Below are 12789 nucleotides of genomic sequence, written 5' to 3' on the forward strand. Positions count from 1 at the left end.
GATTCAATCCACTGACAGCACGTCAACCCCGGTATACCACATCGATCCAATTCACTCTATTCCTTGCCCTCCTTTCACTCTCCTGCATCTTCAGGCCCCGATCACACAAAATCTTTTTCACTCCATCTTTCCACCTCCAATTTGGTCTCCCACTTCTCCTCGTTCCCTCCACCTCCGACACATATATCCTCTTGGTCAATCTTTCCTCACTCATTCTCTCCATGTGCCCAAACCATTTCAAAACACCCTCTTCTGCTCTCTCAACCACGCTCTTTTTATTTCCACACATCTCTCTTACCCTTACACTACTTACTCGATCAAACCACCTCACACTACACATTGTCCTCAAACATCTCATTTCCAGCACATCCATCCTCCTGCGCACAACTCTATCCATAGCCCACACCTCGCAACCATACAACATTGTTGGAACCACTATTCCTTCAAACATACCCATTTTTGCTTTCCGAGATAATGTTCTCGACTTCAATACATTCTTCAAGGCTCCCAGGATTTTCGCCCCCTCCCCCATCCTAAGATCTACTTCCGCTTCCATCCACTGCCAGATCCACTCCCAGATATCTAAAACACTTTACTTCCTCCAGTTTTTCTCCATTCAAACTTACCTCCCAATTGACTTGACCCTCAACCCTACTGTACCTAATTACCTTGCTCTTATTCACATTTACTCTTAACTTTCTTCTTTCACACACTTTACCAAACTCAGTCACCAGCTTCTGCAGTTTCTCACATGAATCAGCCACCAGCGCTGTATCATCAGCGAACAACAACTGACTCACTTCCCAAGCTCTCTCATCCCCAACAGACTTCATACTTGCCCCTCTTTCCAAAACTCTTGCATTTACCTCCCTAACAACCCCATCCATAAACAAATTAAACAACCATGGAGACATCACACACCCCTGCCGCAAACCTACATTCACTGAGAACCAATCACTTTCCTCTCTTCCTACACGTACACATGCCTTACATCCTCGATAAAAATTTTTCACTGCTTCTAACAACTTGCCTCCCACACCATATATTCTTAATACCTTCCAAAGAGCATCTCTATCAACTCTATCATATGCCTTCTCCAGATCCATAAATGCTACATACAAATCCATTTGCTTTTCTAAGTATTTCTCACATACATTCTTCAAAGCAAACACCTGATCCACACATCCTCTACCACTTCTGAAACCATACTGCTCTTCCCCAATCTGATGCTCTGTACATGCCTTCACCCTCTCAATCAATACCCTCCCATATAATTTACCAGGAATACTCAACAAACTTATACCTCTGTAATTTGAGCACTCACTCTTATCCCCTTTGCCTTTGTACAATGGCACTATCCACGCATTCCACCAATCCTCAGGCACCTCACCATGAGTCATACATACATTAAATAACCTTACCAACCAGTCAATAATACAGTCATCCCCTTTTTTAATAAATTCCACTGCAATACCATCCAAACTTGCTGCCTTTCCGGCTTTCATCTTCCGCAAAGCCTTTACTACCTCTTCTCTGTTTACCAAATCATTTTCCCTAACCCTCTCACTTTGCACACCACCTCGACCAATATACCCTATATCTGCCACTCTGTCATCAAACACATTCAACAAACCTTCAAAATACTCACTCCATCTCCTTCTCACATCACCACTACTTGTTATCACCTCCCCATTTGCGCCCTTCACTGAAGTTCCCATTTGCTCCTTTGTCTTACGCACTTTATTTACCTCATTCCAGAACATGTATAAAAGAAAGAGACAGGAGGTCAAGAGAAAGGTGCAAGAGGTGAAAAAGAGGGCAAATGAGAGTTGGGGTGAGAGAGTATCATTAAATAAATATATACATATATATATATATATATATATATATATAGGGGATAGGGGAGAAAGAATACTTCCCACGTATTACCTGCATGTCGTAGAAGGCGACTAAAAGGGAAGGGAGCGGGTGGCTGGAAATCCTCCCCTCTCGTTTTTTTTTTAATTTTCCAAACGAAGGAACAGAGAAGGGGGCCAGGTGAGGATATTCCCTCTAAGGCCCAGTCCTCTGTTGATAACGCTACCTCGCTAATGCGGGAAATGGCGAATAGTACGAAAGAAAGAAAAAGAATATATATATATATATATATATATATATATATATATATATATATATATATATATATATATACATATATATATATATACATATATATATATATATATATATATATATTATCCCTGGGGATAGGGGATTAAGAATACTTCCCACGTTTACCCTGCGTGTCGTAGAAGGCGACTAAAAGGGGAGGGAGTGGGGGGCTGGAAATCCTCCCCTCTCGTTTTCTTTTTAATTTTCCAGGGGAAGGAACAGAGGGGGCCAGGTGAGGATATTCCAAAAAAGGCCCAGTCCTCTGTTCTTGGCGCTACCTCGCTAACGCGGGAAATGGCAAATGGTTTGAAAGAAAGAAAGATATATATATATATATATATATATATATATATATATATATATATATATACATTTTTTTTTTTTTTTATTTTATACTTTGTCGCTGTCTCCCGCGTTTGCGAGGTAGCGCAAGGAAACAGACGAAAGAAATGGCCCCCCCCCCCATACACATGTACATACACACGTCCACACACGCAAATATACATACCTACACAGCTTTCCATGGTTTACCCCAGACGCTTCACATGCCTTGATTAAATCCACTGACAGCACGTCAACCCCTGTATACCACATCGCTCCAATTCACTCTATTCCTTGCCCTCCTTTCACCCTCCTGCATGTTCAGGCCCCGATCACACAAAATCTTTTTCACTCCATCTTTCCACCTCCAATTTGGTCTCCCTCTTCTCCTCGTTCCCTCCACCTCCGACACATATATCCTCTTGGTCAATCTTTCCTCACTCATTCTCTCCATGTGCCCAAACCATTTCAAAACACCCTCTTCTGCTCTCTCAACCAGGCTCTTTTTATTTCCACACATCTCTCTTACCCTTACGTTACTTACTCGATCAAACCACCTCACACCACACACACACACACACACACACACACACACACATATATATATATATATATATATATATATATATATATATATATATATTTTTTTTTTTCAAACTATTCGCCATTTCCCATGTTAGCGAGGTAGCGTTAAGAACAGAGGACTGGGCCATTGAGGGAATATCCTCAACTGGCCCCCTTCTCTGTTCCTTCTTTTGGAAAATTAAAAAAAATTGAGAGGGGAGGGTTTCCAGCCCCCCGCTCCCTCCCCTTTTAGTCGCCTTCTACGACACGCAGGGAATACGTGGGAAGTATTCTTACTCCCCTATCCCCAGGGAAAATATATATATATATATATATATATATATATATATATATATATATATATCTTTTTTTTTGATTTGTCGCTGTCTCCCGCGTTTGCGAGGTAGCGCAAGGAAACAGACGAAAGAAATGGCCTAACCCACCCCCATACACATGTATATACATACGTCCACACACGCAAATATACATACCTACACAGCTTTCCATGGTTTACACCAGACGCTTCACATGCCCTGATTCAATCCACTGACAGCACGTCAACCCCGGTATACCACATCGACCCAATTCACTCTATTCCTTGCCCTCCTTTCACCCTCCTGCATGTTCAGGCCCCGATCACACAAAATCTTTTTCATTCCATCTTCCCACCTCCAATTTGGTCTCCCACTTCTCCTCGTTCCCTCCACCTCCGACAATATATCCTCTTTGTCAATCTTTCCTCACTCATTCTCTCCACGTGCCCAAACCATTTCAAAACACCCTCTTCTGCTCTCTCAACCACGCTCTTTTTATTTCCACACATCTCTCTTACCCTTACATTACTTACTCGATCAAACCACCTCACACCACACATTGTCCTCAAACATCTCATTTCCAGCACATCCATCCTCCTGCGCACAACTCTATCCATAGCCCACACCTCACAACCATACAACATTGTTGGAACCACTATTCCTTCAAACATACCCATTTTTGCTTTGCGAGATAATGTTCTCGACTTCCACACATTCTTCAAGGCTCCCAGGATTTCCGCCTCCTCCCCCACCCTATGATCCACTTCCGCTTCCATGGTTCCATCCGCTGCCTGATCCACGCCCAGATATCTAAAACACTTTACTTCCTCCAGTTTTTCTCCATTCAAACTTACCTCTGGTTGAGAGAGCAGAAGAGGGTGTTTTGAAATGGTTTGGGCACATGGAGAGAATGAGTGAGGAAAGATTGACCAAGAGGATATATGAGTCGGAGGTGGAGGGAACGAGGAGAAGTGGGAGACCAAATTGGAGGTGGAAAGATGGAGTGAAAAAGATTTTGTGTGATCGGGGCCTGAACATGCAGGAGGGTGAAAGGAGGGCAAGGAATAGAGTGAATTGGATCGATGTGGTATACCGGGGTTGATGTGCTGTCAGTGGATTGAATCAGGGCATGTGAAGCGTTTGGGGTAAACCATGGAAAGCTGTGTAGGTATGTATATTTGAGTGTGTGGACGTATGTATATACATGTGTATGGGGGTGGGTTGGGCCATTTCTTTCGTCTGTTTCCTTACGCTACCTCGCAAACGCAGGAGACAGCGACAAAGCAAAAAAAAAAAAAATATATATATATATATATATATATATATATTTTTTTTTTTTTTTTTTTATACTTTTTTTATACTTTGTTTGTTTTCTAAATTGTTTCTTACATTTTTCATATGTATGTATATGTATGTGTGTGTGTGTGTGTGTATGTGCGTATGTGTGTGTATGTGTGTGTGTGTGTATATGTATATATATATGTATATTATCCCTGGGGATAGGGGTGAAAGAATACTTCCCACGTATTCCTCGCGTGTCGTAGAAAGCGACTAGAGGGGACGGGAGCGGGGGGCCGGAAATCCTCCCCTCCTTGTATTAACTTTCTAAAATGGGAAACAGAAGAAGGAGTCACGCGGGGAGTGATCATCCTCCTCGAAGGCTCAGAGTGGGGTGCCTAAATGTGTGTGGATGTAACCAAGATGTGAAAAAAGGAGAGATAGGTAGTATGTTTGAGGAAAGGAACCTGGATGTTTTGGCTCTGAGTGAAACGAAGCTCAAGGGTAAAGGGGAAGAGTGGTTTGGAAATGTCTGGGGAGTGAAGTCAGGGGTTAGTGAGAGGACAAGAGCAAGGGAAGGAGTAGCAATACTCCTGAAACAGGAGTTGTGGGAGTATGTGATAGAATGTAAGAAAGTAAATTCTCGATTAATATGGGTAAAATTGAAAGTTGATGGAGAGAGGTGGGTGATTATTGGTGCATATGCACCTGGGCATGAGAAGAAAGATCATGAGAGGCAAGTGTTTTGGGAGCAGCTGAATGAGTGTGTTAGCGGTTTTGATGCACGAGACCGGGTTATAGTGATGGGTGATTTGAATGCAAAGGTGAGTAATGTGGCAGTTGAGGGAATAATTGGTATGCATGGGGTGTTCAGTGTTGTAAATGGAAATGGTGAAGAGCTTGTAGATTTATATATATATATATATATATATATATTATTTATTATCTTTTTATTATACTTTGTCGCAGTCTCCCGCGTTTGCGAGGTAGCGCAAGGAAACAGACGAAAGAAATGGCCCAACCCCCGCCATACACATGTATATACATACGTCCACACACGCAAATATACATACCTACACAGCTTTCCATGGTTTACCCCAAACGCTTCACATGCCTTGATTCAATCCACTGACAGCACGTCAACCCCGGTATACCACATCGCTCCAATTCACTCTATTCCTTGCCCTCCTTTCACCCTCCTGCATGTTCAGGCCCCGATCACACAAAATCTTTTTCACTCCATCTTTCCACCTCCAATTTGGTCTCCCTCTTCTCCTTGTTCCCTCCACCTCCGACACATATATCCTCTTGGTCAATCTTTCCTCACTCATCCTCTCCATGTGCCCAAACCACTTCAAAACACCCTCTTCTGCTCTCTCAACCACGCTCTTTTTATTTCCACACATCTCTCTTACCCTTACGTTACTCACTCGATCAAACCACCTCACACCACACATTGTCCTCAAACATCTCATTTCCAGCACATCCATCCTCCTGCGCACAACTCTATCCATAGCCCACGCCTCGCAACCATACAACATTGTTGGAACCACTATTCCTTCAAACATACCCATTTTTGCTTTCCGAGATAATGTTCTCGACTTCCACACATTCTTCAAGGCCCCCAGGATTTCCGCCTCCTCCCCCACCCTATGATCCACTTCCGCTTCCATGGTTCCATCCGCTGCCAGATCCACTCCCAGATATCTAAAACACTTCACTTCCTCCAGTTTTTCTCCATTCAAACTCACCTCCCAATTGACTTGACCCTCAACGCTACTGTACCTAATAACCTTGCTCTTATTCACATTTACTCTTAACTTTCTTCTTCCACACACTTTTCCAAACTCAGTCACCAGCTTCTGCAGTTTCTCACATGAATCAGCCACCAGCGCTGTATCATCAGCGAACAACAACTGACTCACTTCCCAAGCTCTCTCATCCCCAACAGACTTCATACTTGCCCCTCTTTTCAAAACTCTTGCATTTACCTCCCTAACAACCCCATCCATAAACAAATTAAACAACCATGGAGACATCACACACCCCTGCCGCAAACCTATATATATATATATATATATATATATATATATATATATATATATATATATATATATATATATATATATATATATATATTTTTTTTTTTTTTTTTTTTTTTTTTTTAAATTTTCCAAAAGAAGGAACAGAGAATTGGGTATTCCCTCAAAGGCCCAGACCTCTGTTCTTAATGCTAACTCGCTAATGCGGGAAATGGCGAAAAGTTTAAAAAAAGAAAGAAAAGATATATATATATATATATATACACCATATTGGAGAAGAAGAAACAATGTGGTATCAGAAGTGGAAGAGGATGTGTGTATCAGCAGTTTGCTCTGAAGAATGTGCTTGAGAAATACTAAAGGAAACAGAATGATTTCAATGAAGCATTTATAGATTTGAAGAAAGCAACGGATAAGGTTGATAGAGATGCTTAGTGGAAGGTGTTACATATATATGGTGTACAATGAAACCTATCAGAAGCAGTGAGGAGTTGTTATCAGAATAATAAGGCATGTAAAGGAGTATGAAGGGAGAAGGGTGACTGGTTCTATGTGAAGGTGAGTCTGCAGCCAGGGTGTGTAAGGGCATCATGGCTCTTCAATCTCTTTGGATGGGGTGGTGAGGCAGGTAAATGTGAGGGTCGTCAAGAGAGAGAGAGAGAGGCAGGTATGCAGTCTGTTGAGGGTGTTGGAAAGTGAGTCAGTTATTCTTTGCTGATGACATGACACTAGTGGAAGATTCAAGTGAGATACTGCAGATGTTAGTGTCTGAGTTTCAGAGAATGTATGATTTGAGAAAGTTAAGAGAACATGTGAATAAAAACAAAGTTACTGGGTTAGCAGTGCAAAGATAAAGGTTAGATGGCTTGTGAGTTTGAAGGAGAAAACTTAAAGGAAGTGAGGTGTTTTAGATATCTGGGATTACATTTGGAAGGAAATGGAATCTTGGAAGCTGAGATGAGTCATATGGTGGGTGCAGGTGTGAAGGTCCTGGGAATATTAAAGAATGTAAGGTGAGAGAGGTCACTATCTGGGAGGGTGAACATGGGAGTGTTTGAAGGTGTAGTAATCTTGATGGTGTTGTATACATCAAGGCACAGGCTACACATGAGAATGTGTAGATGAGCATGAATGTGTTGGAAATGAAGACAATATGTGGTGTGAGGAGGCTTGATTAAGTAAGAAATGATAGGGTACAAGAGAAGTATGGTAATAAGAATATCGCTAAAAAAGCTGAAGAGGGTGTGCTGAAATGGTTTGGATATAAGAAAGAATGTGTGTAGAGAAGTTGACAAAGAGGATTTATGTCAGAAGTGCTCAAAGCCTGAACATGCAGGAGGGTGAAAGGCATGCATTGGATAGAATGAATTCGAGCAATGTAGTATACAAAGATGATGTGCTGTCCGTGGACTAAACCAGGGTATATGTAGCAGATGGGGGAAAACATGAAAAAGTCTGTGAGGCCTGGTTCTGATTAAGGGGCTCTGTGTCCAGTGTCTTACAAATGATAGGTAGAGAATGGATGTGAGTTGCTAATGCAGGAAACAGCACAAAAGCATGAAAAGTTTTACAAATATGAATGTCTAGAATATCATTTCTTCTCACAGGAACCTTCCCATTCATAAACATGATTTTAAAAAAATGCTTTTACTTCATAGTGAGGCATTAATCCAATGTCATGATACCTAAATTACATATTTAAAGCATATAAAATTCTTAATGTATTCAATTATACTTAAAGACTAATTGAGCGTATGAGCACATTTGCTTTATGCTACAAATACTAACACTACAGGGTTATCATGCGAATCAAAAAGACTATGGTGATCTTAAAAAAAGCTATGATCAATTTACTTAAAAGCTAAAATGATAACTTACTTGCTTGCAAGTCTTTGCACCACATTCACTATCCAGTTCTTATCCTCATCCTTCATGTCAATCAAGGTGATTTCCAAGTCCCCAGTGTATTCAAGGCAAGGGAGGGTTGTTGGTTCACATGGCCTAGGAAGTTCAAGAGTCACACGCAGAACCTTCACACACGTAGGTAAATTGCAGATGGATCTGAGAGCCTCTTCAGTGTATACTGTTAAACGAATAGTTTTTATATTATGGTTAGAGAATTCAAAATACTCCTTAAGACTGCCTGTAAAATGTTCAAGATTGGCCCAGGGATTCAGTGCATGCAAGAAAGAATCTGAAGTTCTATCAAGAGTAGGCCCATCATGGCCCCAGAGGTGCAATGTAACTTTAAAATTCCTACGAGATAATCTCTGTTTTAACTGTTCAGAGACATTCTGCAATGTCTCGAGGAAAGAAGGTATGTCTTCTGGGTTCTTACTGTGCTCAATATCAATTGTAAGGTGGGAAGGAAAACATGAAATGCTGCCAAGAAGTTTCAAACCAGAGACAACATTTGTATAATTAAGGGGCCATAATTTTCGTGAGAGCATTTCTATGCCAATGAGTCTGTCAAATTTAGGATAATTCAGAGTTTCCCACACAGGACTGGTGGTAGTTCTTACATTTGGACGAGTTTCAAAAACTATATCCCACCAGAAGTTAAATTCAAAATAATCTATGTTCATCAAGAGTTCAAATAAGTCTTCTTCTTTATTGTGTAAGGTTCTTTGACTTGCCAGATGGCCTGTTAGATACACAAGAACTTCCCGGAACCTAATCCAGCTGCCGAGAGGTCGTGTCACATTTTTGAAACTCTTCTTATCTGTCTCCAAAGAGTAAGCCAAAAATGCTCCAGCGAAGTACTCCATCAGTGTTTTGTGTAAGAAGTAATAGTTTACTTCCTCAAAGGCAGAGTGTTCATCATTCGCCAACATAAGAAAAGACGAAATGAACTTCTCAGGGTTTATTTTCTTATCTTCGCAGAGTCTCCATATTTCATCCTGAGCTTCCCCTTCTAGTCTGTAAATATCTTCCTGTAACATACTCCATGCTTGCTTTCCCAGACAAAGTAATAAATCATGTATAGATTTCATATGTTCTTCATATTCTAAGTAATCCTTACTAATTCGTCTAGCCAACCTTTCCTGACATAGAAAGAAAATTTCTTGATAAAGGCGTGTGGCCGTGGTCACCATCTTTGCAGAATCTGGGTTCTCTGTCCAAAGGAGGATCAACAGAGCAGTGGTCAATGGGAGCTTCAGATGGGAGTGTAACACTCTTCCTTTTCCATCAATGTATTCCAGGAAATTTTCTAATTCTTTGTCACAGTCAAAGGCTCTTTCATCTTTTAGTATTTCCCTGAACATCATCTTGGCATACTCTTTAAGCCTTACATCATCAAAGCCACAAATCTCCACTGAGAGATAATCTACATCATGGTATTTTGCTGCCTTTTTTATGTCATCTAAATGACCAGGTCGGGTGGTGATGATGACACGACTGCCAGGAAATGTGTTGAAAATATCACTTATAAGGTGGATTATGCTTTTTTTCTCATCAAATCCATCAACGATAAACAGTATGCTCATATCCTTCAGTAAAGATATCATATCATCTGGTTTTAAATCTCTACATGTGTGAGGCAACAGCTGAGCTTGTAGATACTGTAAAATACTTTCTGATGATACTTTCCAAACCTCAAGAAGGAACAAGAGATTAAAACTGTCAAGGTGGTCCATTTTCAAGCTTTCATTCTGCCACTCGTTAATGATATATCGACATAAAGAAGTCTTGCCACATCCAGCCTGACCATGGAACAACAGCATCACGGGTACTCTGTCCTCCCCCTTAACATTCTTTTTTACTGAAAAGAGACCTTTCAGATCAATTTCATCCTTCTCATCTTCAATCTTCAGTGGAGTGAAAATCTTGTCCACTCTCAATTTTTCCACTTTAAAATCATCCTTTTTTGTCAGAACAATTAGTGGGTTGAGAATCTGTAACTTATCATAATGTTTCCCAAGTTCAACACGACCACTGCTGATAATCTGAAACATCTGGTCATCCTGGAATTCTTTACGATATCTCATGGTAGCCACTTCAGAGTCCTCTGGTATCTCTTCTGTTATAATATCATTAAGCAACTTTTTTACATCAGAAAAATGCTCATCAAACTTCAGGTCTAATGCCCTTTCAACATCTTTATAAATAGCTTCTATGATTCTTTCAAGATCAAAAACCATGTTCTCAAAAGTGTCCTTAATTTGTCCATATTTGTGAACGATTCTGAATCTCAGATTTTTCAGTTTCTTAATTTCATTCTGACAATCTAACAGGTAATAATGTTTACATACATTTTGTATAAGGAAATATGCAAAAGAAATATCCATATCTTCCACCATAAGATTAGAGTCTGTATATATTTCATCAACAAGGTCCAAATCTAAATTAATATTCTCACGGACACAAAATTCTCTCAGAGTCATTGTTCCATGCCATGAATCCATCTCATCATGAGCATACATAGCTCGAGCTACATGACACATAGCTTTCTGTCCTACCACATTCACACACTTGTAGAGCTTGCCGAAGAGGATGTCTGGATGCACCTGAGACATGGTAGTGAAAGTCAAGAACACCATCAGGAGAAAGACAGACAAGAAGGATGTGCTCGACACAACCCAGCTCAGATTATCCAGAATCACATGCCATGATGTGTCAGTCAGTCTGAAAGAAAAATATACTCAAACATCAAGAATATATAAAACATATGAAGAATACATATGTGTTCCTCAAAAGGCAAAGAGGTAAAATACCGAGTGTTAACTCTTACAATGCAACAATCCTAATATCTATTGTACACTGTAAGTTAGATATTCATATACAAAAAAAAAAAGTCAATGTCCCTCATCACAATTAACTACAATAGAGTTTTCTGTATAAAATCATATACAACCTAATCCAAGTAAAATAATGTTTTAATGTATTAAGCATCTTTTAATTTATGCTGCCACGTGTACTAAGTACTCCAATCTCAACTTCCAAACACTTGAATGCCCGAGACGGTAATTGTACCGGAAATAATGGATGACAGACGTGGTGCATCGTGGCAATGGCTATGTATTTCTGAGAATACCTCCAGGGTTTAAATAGTTCTGAGAATACCTCCAGGGTTTAAATAGTTCTGAGAATACCTCCAGAGGGTTAAATAGTTCTGAGAATACCTCCAGGGTTAAATAGTATAACAGAAGCACATGACACAATAACAGAAATCAACCAGACATGAAAAACCTCGACTCACGCCACGCCCAACACCAGCAGAGACTTCCCTCAGTTAGTTGTTTACTTCCCAACACATGAAACAGCCAGCGACTATACCAAAACAATGTGGCGCGTCAACGCATGAAATAGTCAGCGACCACGATGCAAATATTCAGCGAACGTCTGGATCGCGCGAATATGGACATTAGATATATCTTTTTCATTTATCTATTCATTATACTTTGTCGTTGTCTACCGCGTTAGCGAGGGAGCGCAAGGAAACAGATGAAAGAATGGCCCAACCCGCCCACATGCACATGTATATACATACACGTCCACACACGCACATATACATACCTATACATTTCAACGTATACATATATAGACATACATAGACATATACATACACATGTACATTATTCATACTTGCTGCCTTTATTCATTTCCGTCGCCACCCCGCCACATATGAAATGACAATCCCCTCCCCCCGCATGTGCGCGAGGTAGCGATAGGAAAAGACAACAAAGGCCACATTCGTTCACACTCAGTCTCTAGCTGTCATGTATAATGCATGGAAACCACATCTCCCTTTCCACATCCAGGCCCCACAAAATTTTCAATGGTTTACCCCAAATGGTTCACATACCCTGGTTCAATCCATTGACAGCACGTCGACCCCGGTATACCACATCGTTCCAGTTCACTCGATCCCATGCAAGCCTTTCACGCTCCTGCATGTTCAGGCCCCGATCGCTCAAAATATTTTTCACTCCATCTTCCATCTCCAATTTGGTCTCCCACTTCTCCTCGTTCCCTCCACCTCCGACACATATATCCTCTTGGTCAATCTGTCCTCACTCATTCTCTCCATGTGACCAAACCATTTCAAAACACCCTCTTCTGCTCTCTCAACCACACTCTTTTTATTACCACACATCTCTCTTACCCTTTCATTACTT

The 12789-nt window shown here is 40.7% G+C and overlaps 1 protein-coding gene across 3 annotated transcripts in view; it reads right to left on the reverse strand.

The window, feature by feature from the left end:
- Positions 1-11913, reverse strand: part of LOC139757566 (uncharacterized) — a 52182-nt gene extending 40269 nt beyond the window's left edge. For all 3 annotated transcript variants that reach the window (XR_011714668.1, XR_011714667.1, XM_071678171.1), the window contains exons 1-2: positions 11871-11913; positions 8549-11296 (exon numbers count right to left, since the gene is read on the reverse strand). Coding sequence is in view for 1 of the 3 variants with exons in the window: in XM_071678171.1 (XP_071534272.1) it covers positions 8549-11211 (2663 nt within the window). In the remaining 2 variants the exon portion in view is untranslated. The remainder of the gene's footprint in view (positions 1-8548; positions 11297-11870) is intronic.
- Positions 11914-12789: the final 876 nt, after the last annotated feature.

Source organism: Panulirus ornatus, chromosome 27, assembly GCF_036320965.1.
Source record: "Panulirus ornatus isolate Po-2019 chromosome 27, ASM3632096v1, whole genome shotgun sequence".
NCBI lineage: Eukaryota > Metazoa > Arthropoda > Malacostraca > Decapoda > Palinuridae > Panulirus > Panulirus ornatus.